This window comes from Enhydra lutris, unplaced genomic scaffold, assembly GCF_002288905.1.
Source record: "Enhydra lutris kenyoni isolate GAN:26980312 unplaced genomic scaffold, ASM228890v2 scaffoldscaffold5, whole genome shotgun sequence".
NCBI lineage: Eukaryota > Metazoa > Chordata > Mammalia > Carnivora > Mustelidae > Enhydra > Enhydra lutris.
In genome coordinates, this window is record NW_019154089.1 from 35419074 (window position 1) to 35436585 (window position 17512).

At 47.0% G+C, this 17512-nt stretch overlaps 1 protein-coding gene across 2 annotated transcripts in view; it reads left to right on the forward strand.

Moving 5' to 3' along the window:
- LOC111141152 (glycine receptor alpha 1) overlaps positions 1–17512 on the forward strand; it is an 82031-nt gene that overhangs the window by 44643 nt on the left and 19876 nt on the right. For both annotated transcript variants that reach the window (XM_022493512.1, XM_022493513.1), the window contains exons 4-5: positions 14433–14656; positions 17371–17453. In XM_022493512.1, the coding sequence (XP_022349220.1) occupies positions 14433–14656; positions 17371–17453 (307 nt within the window). The remainder of the gene's footprint in view (positions 1–14432; positions 14657–17370; positions 17454–17512) is intronic.

The window sequence follows — 17512 nt, forward strand, 5'->3', positions numbered from 1 at the left end:
TGGGTTTTTTCCTTCTGTTCCCTATTTATTCATTGATGCTTTTCACCTCTATTTATTAAGGTCCTATATGTGCTGAACATGGCATTAAGCTCTAGGGATAGAGTTCTGTTTTATTCATGTTAGTCTAGGCTTTCCTGCTACTACAGACAACCCACTAAATCTCAAAGTCTTAAAACAACAAAGATTGATTTATCAGTCATCTCAAGTCTGCTACAGATCCAAGGATGCTCCAACACTACTGTCCTCGATGTCCTGGCTGCACACTGCATCTTTGTATCAACCTGTGATTTCACATTCACCATGCAAGGGAAGAAAGCCCTGAAGGCTTGAGCAACGGCAAGTCATTGCTTTCCTCCTGTAAGTGACATTGACTGCTTCTGCTCAGAACTCACTCTCTAGACTATGGACTCTGAAAAACAATCTGAAGGGTTTGAAGAGGTGGGGGGGTGGGAGGTTGGGGGAACCAGGTGGTGGGTATTAGAGAGGGCACGGACTGCATGGAGCACTGGGTGTGGTACAAAAACAATGAATACTGTTATGCTGAAAATAAATTAAAAAAAAATGATTAAAAAAAAAAAGAACTCACTCTCTAGAGGAAGTCACGTGGCCATGCCTAAAGAAAAGTCCCAGAAGTAAATGGGAATAGTAGGTATCTGCTTTCTCTCTTGGAGACGGCAAACAACAAAACCAAAGGTGACAACACAGTGTGATAAGAGAGGTCACAGAGGTTTGCACAGAACGCTATGGGACATTGCAAATCATGACAACCCTGAGCAATATTGGCCAACACTTAACTCCATGCATTCATTCTTATGTGCTGGGGGCCGTGACAGTGCTGTTATGTGACTTTGAGTAATTTTTCTAAAATGGAAATCTGATCATGGTACCCTCCATGTTAAAACCTTCCAGCAGAGAATGATGTCATGGAATGACCCAATGGTGAAAGGGTTTTAAGAAACCAGTATGTGTTCAACAGTGCTAAAGGGGGCAAAATTCAAGCACGAAAAGACAATAGCATCTAATGGGTTTGGCAGTAGGGGCTGAGGGAAGGGGAGTGTGTATGAAATTAGGGAATGTAACATTGGGGGCACAGAGAAAGCAGAAGACATACTGAAGCAAAGATAGTTGGAAGATAATTCTTCCAAAAAGCTTGGCTGTGAAGAGAAGGTGAGGTGGTAGTATTTGTCATTTATGGACCACTTTATTGAAAACCAGGTATCTGTGCTTAGCAAATTATGGGGATTATTCCATGTAATCCAACAATCCCATGTTATAGATGAGGAAACTGAAGCCCAGAGGGGCTTAATTCACCCAAGCCTTTCCAGCTGATAAATGTCCTCACCAGTTACTATCTCCTGGTGCCTAACTTCTGAAGCCCTGCTCTTGGCCTGGCCCACCTGTGCAGCAGAGCCAAGGGGACAGTGGGCCATGGGAGGACATGACCTCATCCTGGTCTTTTGCACTGTGGTCTGGTTGATCTATTTGTGCAATTCTACCAGAATTTATATCACAACAAGACCTTGTTCATCCTTCTCTTTGGATATTCCCAAGTAAGACTTCAAGATACACAAAGACACCTACTACATAAGGAGATTAAATACCCTTTAGCCCAACCCTAAATGTTAATATATTGTTTGGGAAGCAGTACTTTACAAGGCCAACCTACTTCTGGGGTCAGTGGATTGAATGAAGCAGATACATGAAACCATGGAAGATAAAACTAAATCCATCTGCTTTTTTCCAACTCTGGGGCTGTCAGTCTAGGTGACATCATCTTTCTCCTACCTGACTAAAATGACCTCCTACCTGGCCTCCATGCCTCGCCTTGTCCTGTCCACTACTGCTTCCCATAGTGGCCAGAGGGATCTTTTGAAGCCCTAAATCCAGTCACAGGGTTCTCCTGTTTCAAGCCCATGGCAGCTTCTCTTCCTCTGTTCTGTGTGTTCCCTCCGCCCAGGGAGATCTCTGTGTGAACGGCTCCTTCCCATCCTGCAGGGCTAAGCTATCTCTTCAGAGCGCTCGTCCCTGACTCTCCAGCTAAAAATGATGCCCCTTGTGGGCACTATCACATCACTATATTCCTTGAAGCAACATCTCACATGTAAACATTCACTTATTGGTTGTCTCGTTTGCTTTTTTTATTGGAAGAGGGTTCTTGTCTCTCTCAATCGTCCCCATAGATCCAGTGCCCAACACATTGCCTGAACCATAGGAGCTCAATCAGTATTGGGAAAGAATTAACCTTGCGGGTCCTCTAGTTGAATGGCCATCTGTTGCCAGAATCTCTGCCACAAACACTGTGGCCAAGTAGTTTCTGCTTGTATACTTCCAGAAACAGAGAGCTCTCTACCTCTCAAGGCAGCCCATTCTACCTTTGGACCCTGAAATCTCCATTTACCCATGGCTTTCATTCTGCTCCTAGAGCCATAGAGAACCAACCTATTCACCTGACAGCCCTTCCAATAACTGAGGTCAGTCCTCTTGCCCTCTGTCCACACCTGGCCTCTTCCACCATCCCCCCTGGTGCCCAGACCCTTTACCATCATGGGGCTCGCCGAGTAAATCCAGGGCCATTGACTTCCATCTTGAGATGAAAGGCCAAAAAATGAACCGCAGCCCCCAGGAGTGCTCAGAGTGGAGCAAGGTGAGGCCACTGCCATTCCAGTTCTGGGTTAGTGGCCTTCAGAGCATTGCTTTTAACAGCAGCTCTCTTCAGCTTTATGCTAAATCTTATGTAGCACTTTGACAAACTGATTAAAGAAAACAAAACGAGGCCATTCTGGATGAAGCAGAGAGAGGCCAGGAATCTCATTTCCTTGGTCTTTCCCTCAATCCCTGCCTCCCCAAGGCCACCTCAGGGAACCCCCTCAGACTCCCAAAATCACTCCTATGCTGGCCACTCCAAAGACATTCCCCATTAGGTAGCCATGTCCCAGTGTTGACTCACACTGTGCTACAGACAGACTCTGGAACATTCTTTTAAGTACACAAGTAACAGGTGAAAACAAGCTTTTGTAGAAGTCCAATAAAAAAAGAAAAGAGAAAGAAAACAGGAATGCCCCCGCTTCCCACTCTGCTCTTACTCCCACTGCCCTATCCTGAGTTCAGCACCACAGACAGACAAATCATGTCTGTCCTACTGCCTTGCTCGATCACACAAACACTTATGTACATATGCACAACCGCTGTATAAATAGGTCTGAGTTCTTTCCCTTTCCACCGTGCCTTGGACTCTCTCCCTGTCACTACATCTGGGTCTAACTCATTCTTCGCTCTCTGCACAACACCAACTTGGAATATAAGGGGGGGTTATTATTTTCACATGCCAGATATGACAAGTACTTTAAGTCTGTTTCCAAGCTTTATGGCGTGCCTGCAAAATCCCTGCTCCATGGGGCTCCTGGGTGACTCGGTCAGTTAAGTGCACGACTCTTGATTTTGTGTCTGGTCATGATCTCAGGGTCGTGAGGTGGAGCTCTGAGTCACATCGGGCTCCCTGCGCAGGGGCAGTCTGCTTCACGTTCTCTCTCTTCCTCTGCCCCTCCCCCTGTATTCTCTCTCTCTCTCTCAAACAAATAAATCTCAAAAAAAAAAAAAAATCCCATGCTCAGGACAGGCCATCATTCTTTGGTATTAAACCACTCTTCTCGGGATGCCTGGGTGGCTCAGTCCTTAAGTGTCTGCCTTTGGCTCAGGTCATGGTCCCAGGGGTCCTGGGATCCAGCCCCACATTGGGCTCCCTGCTCATCGGGACATCTGCTTCTCCCTCTGTCTCTGCTGCTCCCCCTGCTTGTGCTCTCTCTCTCAAATAAACAAATAAGATTTTTTTTAAATGTTCTTTTCCTGATGGACCTTTTATGATTATGCAGCTTTTTACTATTACAAACAATGCCGCAAAGAATATTCTCGGACATAACTCTGCATGTTTCCTCAGGATATGTTCCAGAAGCGGAATGATTTCATCAAAGGACATGTAACTTTTTGTGATTTTGACAGACGCATTGCCCAGATCTTCCCAAGAAGCTTCTAATTCACTGTGCCCCCAGCAGCATTGTCTCTCTTTATCCATGCTGACCCAAGATATTATCAAGCCTGTTCATTTTCCCAAGGGGGATTTTTTTTAAACGGTGCCTCATTGTCATTTTTTAATTTTCACTCCGGACCCCTAGTGCATTTGAGCGTCTTTACATATTCTTTGCTTGCTGGGCATTATCAACAATACTACAGGTTTCCTTTTTTACATGGACCTCCTTAATACAGTGGGTTTCATTTTTCGGTAATATGTTTGGTGGTGGCTCAACTCTATTTTTCTCTAATTAGATAGCAATTGTCCCATCATTATTCTTAAGTGGTATTTCTCCACTGTGAGATGCTCTCTGTCTCATAAACTAAATCCCCATATACTCCTAGGTCTATTTCCAGTCTCAGTGTGTTGTCCTGTTGCTGTCTGTTTATGCATCAGTACCACACTGTTTTAATTACTATGGCTTAACGTTATATTTCTGTGTCTAGCAGAAAGAGTTCTCTGTTGTTCTTCAGAGGTTTTCCCGATGTTTCCAGCCCATTTTCCCTCCCAAATCAGCGTGTTGAGGCTGATAAAAATCGCCTCGGGTTTTTATTGGGATTGCACTGAGTTTATAGATTAATTTGGAATTAATTGACATATTTACAATATTATATAAACATGGTATGTCTCTCCACTTATCTAGGCATTCCTTTATGCCTTTTGGTAAGGTTTTAGAGTTTTGAGGGGTTTTCCTAAATATCTACGAATCACACATTTCCTGCTAGGTTTATTGGTGGATATTTTGTGAGGGTGGTTACTATTTTAGATGAGATCCTTTTTGTTGTTGTTGTTGTTTTTCCATTACACTTTCGGTCTTCCTACATGGCTAATGCGAGGTCATTTTTTATACTCTTGGGTTTGGGGGATCCAAGAGAAATTCTATTAAATGTCATCCAATTAGATATGGCTTAACACCCCCACGAAGCCTTGGTAAAATGAACACTAAAAGGAGGCCAAGGAGAGAAGGCTTAGAAATCCCATTAGAGTCTGTTACAGACAGAAAATGGGGCTGGATGTCTCTCTCCCAGCACCCCACTGAGGGGGGCATCGCAATGGGGATTTATGACAGCTCGGAGTTGGCTCTCTATCTTTGGATTCAGAAAGGCTGACTCATGACAATCAAACCCACAGAGGACTGAAGTGGGTAAATAAGACTGCCACGTTATTGAATTTACAACGGGGTTTTCCATGCGAGTAGTAAGAATGTTCATGTCCTCCATGAAAGCACTCCCTCGCCACTCTCTGAATATCGGAGACACCAATCAGGACTCACATTAGACACACCTGCAACTGGAGGAAAAGAAGATCGTCTTTAGGGATATTTCATCCAGGCCAGAGAGAGATCTAAGAAAGCCTCCCTGCCTCACCACACAGAAGTCCTCTCTGTAGGAATGAAAATATGGTGTTCCCCCCGCAGCCCCCAGATGATGCTAGATCACCAATTGCCAAATTCCTGCTCCTCAAAACACCCTTTCTCGTACCACTGAACGAGTATATCCCTGTTTATAAAAGAGTTCTCTAGGGGCACCTGGGTGGTTCAGTGGGTTAAGCCTCTGTGTTCAGCTCAGGTCATAATCTCAGGGTCCTGGGATCGAGCCCTGCATTGGGCTCTCTGCTCAGTGGGGAGCCTGCTTCCACTTCCCTCTCTCTGCCTGCCTCTCTGCCTACTTGTGATCTCTGCCTGTCAAATAAATAAATAAAATCTTGGGGGAAAAAAGAGTTCTCTAAATGAGATACAGTATAGTAAATTAGGATTCCAGTTATTAAATCACAAGGATAGTCCTGTTCTAAATCATCAGGATTACACGTAGGGCATTGTGACTGATGCTAGGCCTCGCTAAACTCCTCTACTGGAAATTCTTCTCTATTGTGAGTTTGACCCACACAGCGCAGCCTGTTTCCATATTTCCAAATGTGCAAGCGGTGTGTCTCACCACTGTACCCGGTGCGCCAGCACTGTCCTCTTCCCTCTTGCCAGCTTAACATCCACTCCCAATCTGCACCCTTTGGCAACCAGTTATGAAGCCACCTCACTGTTTAACATACCAGTCCAGTGTTCTCCACCTGCTACTGGATCTAAGGAGATGCATCGACCAACCTGTCACATGGGCTCTGTGGGGTCCCAGTCTACTACGTCTCCTATATCTCTTTCACCTTCACGTAGGAATTCGGTTTTAGATTTTTTTTTTTTTTTTTTTTTTTTTTTGGTCAGAGAGAGAGGGAGAGAGAGCAAGCACAGGCAGAGAGAATGGCAGGCAGAGGGAGAAGCAGGCTCCCCGCCAAGCAAGGAGCCCGATGTGGGACTCGATCCCAGGACGCTGGGATCATGACCTGAGCCGAAGGCAGCCGCCCAACCAACTGAGCCACCCAGGCGTCCCGGAATTCGGTTTTAGAAGGAGAGAGGCAGCATGCAGTTGTGAAAAGAACATGAAATTGGCAGCCACACAGTCCTGGATTCACATCCCTGCTCTAGCTCCTACTAATGATGGGAGGTTGGGCCTTAATCTCTATTTGACCCCTCCAGATTTCAGTTTCCTCCCCTGTAAAATGAGGATAATAATACCCAATGTGCTAGGCTGATGAAAGGTTTAGAGATACAATGCACATAAAGTTCTAGCAAATGCTAGGCTCCCAATAAAAGTAGCGGTTATTAGCATTTTTATGTAATTATTAAACTCACGCTGTGTTTTAGGGATCCCCTAAAGACAGACAAAGATGCTCAGCTCCACTGGTCCAAACCATGTACAGTTCTCTACAACAAATGGATCTCTGGATGCGTGAGATCTGAATGAGAATGCACCAGGCAGGGTGGTGACTTGGGAGAGGTTCAAATCACAGAGCCAGCATCTGGAGCCAAGGCGTCAGTGGGTCGGGATCTGGGGAGTCTGCCAGCCCTGGATTTGAGTGCAGAGCAGAGGATGGGTCACATTCAAGGGTTATATCAGGACTGAGGTAGGAGCACTAGTGGACTGCTGGACCTGGGGCAGAAGCTTTGTGTCTGCTGCCCCTCGTAATACTTCCTGATGATTGTGGGTATCCACAAACCCCCAGCTGCATCACTGCAGCTGGAGGTGGTATCCAACGGCATTAAGGGGTCATGAAACTCTCACTTGGGGCAATTCTAGGAGATCCTGGGCAGCGTAGTCTCGGACTTAAGTGCATGGGCTCTGAAGTGAACATCTCGGGTCCGAATGACAGCTTCAGCACTTACTCGCTGTGTGATATCAGAAACGGTACTTTCACCTCTGTGTGCTTTGATTTATCTAACTGTAAAATGTATTATCTAACTATAATAATTATCTAACTGTAATAATCCAACCTACATCACGGGACTATTATGAAGATAACACACATCATGCTCTTGGTATCACTCCTTACCTATGGCAAAGTCTCAATCTTAAATATTAGTATTATTCACACTGTTGTTATCAATTCTGCATCTACCAGTAACTAATGGTGGGAACTTGAGATCTCAGGGATTTAATTTCCTCATCTGTCCAGTGAGAAGAAGAATCTTCCCTTCATGCCAAACGTCATAGAACAAAATTACCGTGAGGATGCTTTCAAAAGTAATAAGCAGCAATAAAATAGGATTTATTGTTAATAAAAGAAGCCAATGTTGTGTACTACTTAAAAGCAGACTTTGGAGGGGTGCCTGGGTGGTTCGGTCAGTTAATCTGATGCTTTCAGTTCAGGTCATGATCCCAGGGTCCTGGAATCAAGCCCAGCATCGGGCTCCCTGCTTGGTGGGGAGTCTGTTTCTCCCTCTTCCTCTGCCTGTCACTTCCCTTGCTTGTGGTCTCTCTCCCTCTCTCCCTCTCTCTCTCTCAATCTCTGTCAAATTAAAAAAAAAAAAAAAAAAGCAGGTTTTGGAGTCAGCCAGTCATGCGTTCAAGCTTTGGCTCTGTCACTAACTTGACACAAAGTCCTTGATATCCCCAGGCCTTGGTTTATCTGTAAAATAGCATCGCTGTGAGAATTTGGAGAGTTCACTACAGCTCTTAGCACAGGACCTGGCACTTGGTGAAGATTTAGTAAACTCTGCAGGCACCAATGAGCCAGGTCCTCATTCTCACAGACCTGGGGAGAGCTGGGTCTGACTTGTCTCACAAAGGCTATGACTTCGGTTCCACAGTGCATCTCAGAGGTCTGAGGAAGCACTTGGGAAGAAAGGCAGCAGATGGGAGAGGAAGCAGCAGCTCATAAACCAAGCCTGGGTATCCTCTCCTCTGAGGCCCTGGTTGCTGGCTTTCAGCAGAATGGTCTGGCGCTCAGGCTAATCCCAAATCCTGTCAGAGCCAAGTTCACATCCGAGCTTCTCCAAGGAGGGCAGGACCGGCTTGATGGCACCTTCAACTTGGTTCTCCTTCTCCTGCCCTCAAAGGTGTGCAGATAGGAGAAGAGGGATGGGGTCAAGATGTCTGTATGCAAGTCCCACCTTAGTTGCTGAATTGCTGTGTGGCCCAGGGAGAGTCCATCTCCCTCTCTGGACTGTGTGTAAAATGTGAAAGTTGAGACAGAATTCTCCAAGGGTTCCTTCTCACTGTATTTAATTAGTATTTAATGATGGTGGTGACGATTCTCTGACCTACCCCACTCTCCATTCCTGCTGTCAGCTCCGCTAGCCCTTAGGGGACTGCCTCAAATGCTTCAAAACAGGTCTCCCTGTGCCTGACTCTCTCACTTCCAAGACTTCTGGTCATTCCTGCCACACTGACCTTTCCGAAGTCAAACCGAGCACTCACTGCTTAAGACCCCAGTGGTGCTCAGCGGACTCTATAGCACAATCCAGACCCTTTGCTTTGGCAGTTAAGGATACCACAGGTTCAAATCGATCCATTTTCCAGCCTTGGCAGAGCTGAGTCGTTGAGAGCATGAACTTGTATAATCCGACAAACCGCATGCAAATTCCAACCCGACTGATTACTGTGTATTTTGGACAAATTGCTTAACCTCTCTGAATCTTTGTCTATAACTTAGGTTGAAAATACCTATGTTCTAGGATTGTTTTAAAGATAAAATGAGACAAAATGTGTGGCAGGCTTAGAACAATGCCTAGAACATAGAAACTCCTCAGTAAGGGGAACCTTTTATTACTTATATGGCCAGTGGTTGAGATAAACTGAACGGTCTGAATGGCGCCCCCTCCACGCCGTTACTTGTGCTGTTCCTTCTACACGAGATTCCTTTCACCTGCAACCATATCCAACCTCGTCCAAATACTCTGAGGACGCCCCATCCCAGGCCTCAAGTCCCGTCCTGCTCTAAGCCTGACTCCTCAGCTCTGGACTTCCTCCTCACACACCCCTGGCCTCCTTTCCAGCCGAAATTAGATAGAGTTCCCATCTCAGAGCAACACAGACCTAGAGATGTTAACTTCAGTAGGACGGAGAAAACTGAAAGGGGCTATTTCCAGTGTTACCTTCTTTCTGGAAACTTTTCCAAATTCATCCAACCTGGCTGGAAACTATCTCAGTGGCTCGAGAGCAACATCTAATAGCAATTTTTTTAGAACCCCTTTGACCTCTGTCACTGTCAGTTTTGTATGGGAGATATTTGTGTCCGTATCTTGCCTCACCTGCCAGATAATTTGAACCGTCCGAGGGTAGAAACAAGACCATATGCTGCCATCCTCCCATTCGAGGCTTAATACATGTTTATAGAGCAGAAATGGCTTTAGAGAAGAGATACCCCTTGAGAGCTGGAATGCCGAGACCTAGGAAGATCTAAGAACCTGAATCTTCATCCAGGGCTTGGGCACTGTCCCTTGGCTCTGACTGCAATGGTAAGGACACATCCCCTTCTCACCACCACACCCATGCAGGCTCTTTCCTACTAAAGCCCTTCATGCTTCCTCTTTTCCCACAGCACCAAGTTTAGAGGAGTTTACTGGAAAAGGTTATAACCGGAAATCAGACACAGTGGGGGTGGCAGTGGGCAGGGGGTGGGGGGATAGATCCCACGGCAGGTGGCACACAGGAAGTGGCCAATAAATGTTTATTGAATGACAGAAAGAGTGAATGAAGGGATTAATGCTCTACCTTGGTCTTAGAAGCAAGGCAGTTGCGCAGATACCAGAAAGCAGACCATCAGGGACTCTCACAGGGAGGATGGGTGTGTTGGTGCTAAAGACGACTGAGCGAGAGCTCTGGAAGTCCCTCCCACGGCAGACTTAGATGGGCCACCCTTGACAGCTTGAGACCTGGAAGCCAACCACCGGAGCTGGAACTTGAGGTTCTTGGGTACATAACTCGTGGGTTGCTCCTCTAGCCCCTGAACTTGAACCGGGCCCCCCAGCGTATCGAACACTGACCAGTGTGATTATAGGGCCAAGTAAGCAAAACAGCTTTTAGCTTTCAGCCTATTACACCAATTACATCGACAGCCTCCAAGCGGCATTTCCTACTGCTATTTCCCAACCCCAGAGGAGAAAATCGATGCAACAGCTTGTTTGGACACCCGCTGTGGGGCAGAGCAGGGGGCTGCCGGGAGGAGGAGCCAAGCTGCCTGAGGACAGAAGATAAATTCTTCTGGTCTCCTGCTCTGGCTTTTCATTAGCCATTTCATCACAAGACCCTATGGCTTTAATTTTGTTTTTCTTCTTTCAAGGGGTGTGCCTTCCTCATTTTTACCATCAACATGCATTTACTTTTATAATCAGAAAAAATATTTTTTAAACATCAGTCATCAAATGCAAATGTAATAATGCCCTCTCCTCGTTAAAATTCTTCAAAGGCTCCACAGGAGTCTCAGGATGAAGCCCAAATTCTTTAGGACAGTTGGCAAGGCCCAAGGCCATGCAAGCACCTTGCCTTACTCATCTCCCTGTGCTCCTTTCCAGTAGACCACGCCTTCCTGTGCCTCTAGGCTTCCCAGTATGCGGCTCCTACTGCCCCAGAGGGCTTGTTCTCTTGGCTCAACCATATTTGGTCTCAGCTTAAATATCACTTCTTCTGGAGACTTCCCTGACCACCAGCCTCTAGTCTAGCAGGAGGGCCTGTCTTCTACACCTCCCTGGCACCCTGTACTTAATCCTATGGGAGCCCTTATCCCTATGTCATGTCAACATCACACTTGGGCTCTGTGGCCGCAAGAATATGTCTTTCTTGCTCTTGGGAGGTTTTCCAGTACCTAGAACAGTGCCTAGCACTCAGTAGATGCTCAGTTAAATGTTGCTGGAAAAAATTAAACTAGTAGCAATTAGCTATTTGATTTGGAAGGGCTCTTAGAGACCATCTATCCTAATTACTTTAAACACCAGAGAAGCAAATTCAGGTTCCAATCGTAGGTCCTTTACTGAATCGCTATGTGACCTCAGAAGTCACATTCTCTCTCTGGGTCTTAGACTCTCCACTCTAAAATGAGGAAAGCTCTTCTGCTCAAACTTTTTTGGCTTTGCCTCCTCCTCCCTCTGGTATCGGGTAGGTCTCGGGGGCACTGACTGGGCAGGTGGGTGAGATGGTGCAGGAGAAAAGTAAGGTCAGATTCAGCCTCTCAAACTGTTGCTGATCAAGTAGAGAAGACAAGACACACACAGTGCTAAATGACACGTTTCCAGTGATTCTGTTTTGCTAGGAGATCAGAAAAGGAAGAGGCCATGGAAGCCTGGGGGCATCGAGGCTCCTGTAGGAGACAGTGCTTACACTGAGCAGGCAGAATCCACAGAGGCAGTGTGGAGGGGAGGGGAGTCTCCTAGTGCACAGCTGGCTATCCGCCCCTGTGGGATGGGACAGCGGGTGGGGCTGATGTGCCTTCAGTGCCCAGCTCTGCCACTTACTAGCCCTGCGCCCTGGACAAGTTTCACAACGTTTCCAAACCTTGGTCCTCTTTCCCTCACCATGAAAAGTTGAGTGTCCAGCTTACAGGGCTTTTGTGAAGACTGAGTGTGTGTGACAGCATCTAGAACAGCGCCTGGTGCCTAACAGACCATTTTAAGAAATGCCACTTCCTTCTCTTCCAGCCACATAAACAGGACTCACATGTCACTAGCAAGAACCTCAAAGTGAAGCTGGGGTTTGGGGACTGGAGGCTTTTCCTGCACCACCACTCACAGTCTGTTTCCTCTGACATGATTTGCCCTGTGCACTCTCACACAAGCATACACACACATGCACACACACTCCACATAAAATTCAAGAGAAAAAGTGAGGCTATTTCTAATTTCCTGATCAGAGGTGGCCAGATTGGGAGCTCTCCATTACTGTCAGCAGGAAAAACAAAGTATCAACATCCAGGTCTGGCCTACAGTTCTCCTTCCACCATGGGACTTATAAGACATGAGATTATGAGATCAAATGTCATTGTCTATGGGGCTGGAGGGAGAGGTTGCAATTAAATTATAGAAAATCCTATAAAATACCTTGGAACACTTTACAAAGCTATTGATATTTCCAGAGGCAAACAGAATGAGACCCGTACTGTGGGGGGACCCGGCAGGGGTGAGGGTAAGGGTGGCGAGGAGGGTCGTTTGTTTTAGTCCATCCCTGCTGACGACAGATCAAGAGTGATTAGGGAAAGAAAATGTAGCAGAGTCTCGTTTCTCCAGCACCTTCGGGGAAAGCCCCGGCAGGTGCTCCTGTGTGGAGGTTATTCCTGGAAGGAGCGAATTCAGAGTCCGACTTGAACTGAGGTTATTAATCTTTTGGGGAACTGTAGACCCTTTTGAGAGTCCAGCACAGACAACCAAGTTCTTCTTCCTGGGAAAACACAAATAAATCCCAAATTCTACTTGCAGGATCTTAAGAGTCCTAGATCCCAGGATCTAGTCCTAGATCCTAGAGCCTAACAAAACTGAAAACATTTCTTCATGAAAATATTTCTTAACCTCATGACCCACTTTCCTGGCATGGAGACCTACCCGTACCATAACTGCTTCTCAGGCTGTGATCGGTTGCTGAATGGGCTCTCTCAGCAATCCTAGGACCAACTGAACAAATCCTTAGCTGGGAGTCAGGACTCTTGGGCTCTGACCTGCCTTTCAGAGTGATACTGGGTCAGTCTTAACTCTCTGGACCTCAGTTTCTCCATCCAGCAGAGAAATGAAGGTGGGGGGAGGGGAGGATGTTTTGACAAGGACGGCAATTCCTAACATATATTCAGTAGAAGGCAATCATCACGCACAAAATGCAAGAGTTAAATGCCCAAAATAAACCTACCCTCTTGGAGATACATACAAATAATTAGCATATTAAGGTCTCCAAGAAGTCCCACAGTAAAAAGAATCAGTTGCATTTTGTTTAGTCCAACATTCCCTAATTAAAAAAAAATTTTTGTTCAGCAGAATAACTATACTAGAGTCCCATCCTAGAAGCATTAGACTTAGCACTGAGTTCAGAATCCAGTAAGATGTGACTCCACAAACTATTAATCCTCCCCAGGGGCACCAGGCTGGCTCGGTCAGTAGAGCACGCGACTCTTGATCTTGAAGGCATGAGTTCAAGCCCCACGTTGGGTATAGAGCTTACATTAGAAAAAAAAAAAAATTAAAGAGAAAATCCTCCCCAAACAAATAAATTACCATGTGTGATAGAAGGTTGCAGAGGCTGGCTGAAACAGAGCAGTATGAACCCTAGGACCAGCAGGAGCTCCTCAGAATTCACCTGTCCTTCCTTCACTGCTTGGGAATTCATTGTTCCCTTCAGGCAGAACAGCTTGAACGCTCAGGCAGCTGCTTTTAGCCTCTCCTTTTGCTCCGTCAATCTATGGAAGAGTGACACTCGAACTTTACTGTGCATGGGAATTACTGCCCTGACGGCCTCCATAATAAAAGGGGACTTTAGGGGCGCCTGGGTGGCTCAGTCGGGTAAGCAGCTGCCTTCAGCTCAGGTCATGATCCCAGAGTCCTGGGATGGAGTCCCGCATAGGGCTCCCTGCTCAGCGGGGAGCCTGCTTCCCCCTCTCTCTCTGCCTGCCTCTCTGCCTACTTGTGCTCTCTCTCTCTCTCTCTCAAGTAGAGACAAATTTTATTAAAAAATAAAATAAAATAAAAAAGTAAAAGGGGGACTTCAGCTTTATCCGTGATGTGCTCTCTCTTATCCAAAAATCAAAGCAAACATGACAAAATGGCAACGGGATGAAAACAGGTGTTTACTACGTCAGGTGGAACTTTATTTTTGAAAATTTTCAGAATACCATTAAGTAATCTCAGTTCAGAGCTGAATATACTTGATAGGGTGCTGACAGGATCTTCAGGGGTGACTCCCCCGACTTTCTTCCTGAGGCACAGACTTTATGTCTCACCTACATAAGATGCAACCGTACTCCGAATTCTCCAAAAGGGACTTTGGGGAGCACAAAAACCCCGGGGCCCTCCAAGAGCAGACCTCCCGGGGCCTAACCCTGACTACTCCGTATCTCCTGGCTGTAGGACTACAGGGTCAACATCTTCCTGCGGCAGCAGTGGAACGACCCCCGGCTGGCCTACAATGAATACCCGGATGACTCTCTGGACCTGGACCCGTCCATGCTGGATTCCATCTGGAAACCCGACCTGTTCTTTGCCAACGAGAAGGGGGCTCACTTCCACGAGATCACCACCGACAACAAACTGCTGAGGATCTCCCGGAACGGAAATGTCCTCTACAGTATTAGGTGAGTTCCACAGAGGCTCACCCTGCCATCCTCCTCAGAGTGCACCTGGTCCCATAGCCTTCTGGGAGCAGACGCTAGGAGATGGGCCAACCAGGGGTGCAAAGGCCTGGGCAACCCCACACCTTTGCACGTTGTGCGGAGCCAGCTCTGTAAATTACACTCAGGGAGGAAGGAGAACATACCAGGCGAAGTCCTAGGGGTGAGTGGTTCCTAGGGGAACCGAGGAAGCATCTTAGAAGGGTTAAGGTTGGGCCCCTGAGCTTAGCCAGCATTTCAATAAAACAAAAAGGGAAAAGAGTATTTAAAGACAGTGCTCAGCAGCAGGGGTCTTCAGTTTCTCAAGATTAGTGAGCTCTAGAGAGCTACTGTTCAACATTGTGCCTAGAGTTGACAATACTATTTTGTACACACAAATATTTGTTAAAAGGCTAGATCTCATGTTAAATGTTCTTACCACAATTTTAAAAAAGTAGCAGTAGCAAAGGCACAAAGCCTGAAAAGTCCCAGCAACCTCAACAAAAATGGGCCTGCTAGGCTACTCACAGGTACAAACCGGGGCTGCTACCTCCCTTCCATAAACCCCTTCCATCCCCCAAACTTTGCACTGAGTCTAGGAAGCTGGGACCCTCTTCCCAACTGGGAGGTATCCTATAGATACTGGTTAGGGGCAAACTTTAAGAGTCTCCTGCCAACTCTCCCCACGTAATTCCCTATTTCCTCCCCAAAGTCATGGAGAAAATGACCAATGTCCGTGCTAGATTCTTATATATGTAGCATTCGTGGAGAATTTACTAACTAGGCTGGGTATTTTACATATATTATTTGTAATCCTCCTAACAATTCCATGAAATATTTCTGTTATGCCCATTTTGCAGATTACACAAGTGAAGATCTGAGAACTTAAGCGGCTTGCCAAAGTTCCCACCAGCCACCTACCCAGTAGCACAGCCCAGATTCCAATCTGTTAGTGTCCATCTGATGCCCACTGAGAGCCTAGCCGAAAGTTCCCGGCATGCAATAGGCACGCATTTGATGAATGAATGAGTATGTGTTTATTTCAAAGGGCTTCTAAGGGTCACTGGCCCTAAATGACTCCTCCTCCCCCTCCAGTTCTTTGGGGGAATCAATCTTTCTGTTTCCATTAGGAGATGAGCTTTAAATATCCAGGCCCATAGGAGAGGCTATAGCCGTTCTAACCTTCAGATATGGCTGGACTCAGGGTGACTCCTGAGAGCAAGCCAGGTAGGAGAGGGGACTCAAGAACCTCAGTGGGGAAAGGAGGCCCCGAGGAGGGGATTGCTGGGAGGAGCCAGAGGCAGATGTGGCATTCCTCCTCCTGCCATCCTGCCAGCGCACATCCAGATGGAAGGCTGATGGGCTCAGGATGGCCACCGGTGCCCTGGCTGCTGGGGCAGAAGAGGTTACACTGCTGGATTTTGCTGCTGCCAGGCGGGTTTGGTATCTCTACAAAGCTAAGCCCCATGCAGCATGACAGAAGGACAGATCAGCAGAAAGTGATGTTCCCAAGGTCATTCAGATTCAGAAAATTAACCTAGTGTGACAGCTGCCCCACTTTGGAGCTTTTATCTTCAAAAATTCAACTCTGTTCACTTTCTCTTCACTTTCCCTCTCCCTCTCCCTTCCCTTTTCCCCCCTCTTGCTTCTATCTTGTGCTTCAATGGGGCCCAAATCCAGAGCAGTGGGCATGAGCTGGAGGAGAAAAGCTGACACGGGGCCATGCCCTCATCATGTGCAGTAAGGTGCCGGTGGCCAAGTGTCACTAGACCACCACCGATGAGGTCCTTTTCAGGAGAGCAGTGTCAGAAAGTAAACACAGGAGCTCCGAATCCAATGGCCAGGAGACATAATTTTGAATCCTGCCTTTGAGTCATCATGCACTGGGTGACCTTGCAGGAGTCCCGACCAATCCTTCTCTGGACCTCAGTCTCCTCAGCTGTCCAGTGAGGGAGTTGGCCTGATGATCTAAACCTCTCTGGGCTCTGAGAGCCTTTCTTCTCTCTTCTCTGGAGCAGGTGCTCCGATGCGGGCCAAGCCTTTGAAGCTGAAGCCTTGCATCATAGCCTGAACTGTGCACTTTGCTTCTGTTGGGGCACCCCCTCTGGTTCTGAGGCTCGGCCTCTGTAAGGGTGAAACAACCCAAAATAGCTCTCGCAGAAGCTGGGGGCACCCACCACTTGCCAGCTGATCCCAGCATGAGCCCACAGGTATGAGTCAGCTCTGTTTGGACACCCAGAAGGCAAGGGCCTCTTTAAAATAGCATTTGATGAGTCCAGTGTATGAAGGGAGGCAGCAAAGAACCACTTGAAGCCCTGCTGCAGGTGGCCCTGGATGCCTGAGGCTTGTGGCTGCTCGACCTGGAATTGAGCCTCCCCGGAAGAGCAGGGATCAGGGGCAGCACCTGGCCTCCAGGCCTTCAGGCCATGGCTGATGGCAAGATGTTTAGAAGCCAGACAGACTCCACAGAAACCCACAAGTTCCACTGACTGTGTGACTCTAGGCAACATACTGTATCTCTCTGAGCCTCCATTTCCATATCTGGAATGTAGAAATACACATATATTATTTCAATACGCACTAGTTCCCTGACCTCCTTGACCTCCCCAAGATAACTGATTTCCTGGTAATAACTGGAATGGAGGCACAGCTTCCCTGGTGTGTGGCTCTAGCATCATTCAACTCCCTTCTCTTCTCAGAATCACACTAACACTGGCCTGCCCCATGGACTTGAAGAATTTCCCCATGGACGTCCAGACGTGCATCATGCAATTGGAAAGCTGTGAGTCACTTGCATGAGGGCTTTAGAAAGAACCAGACTCCCCTTTACCCAGGGTACTT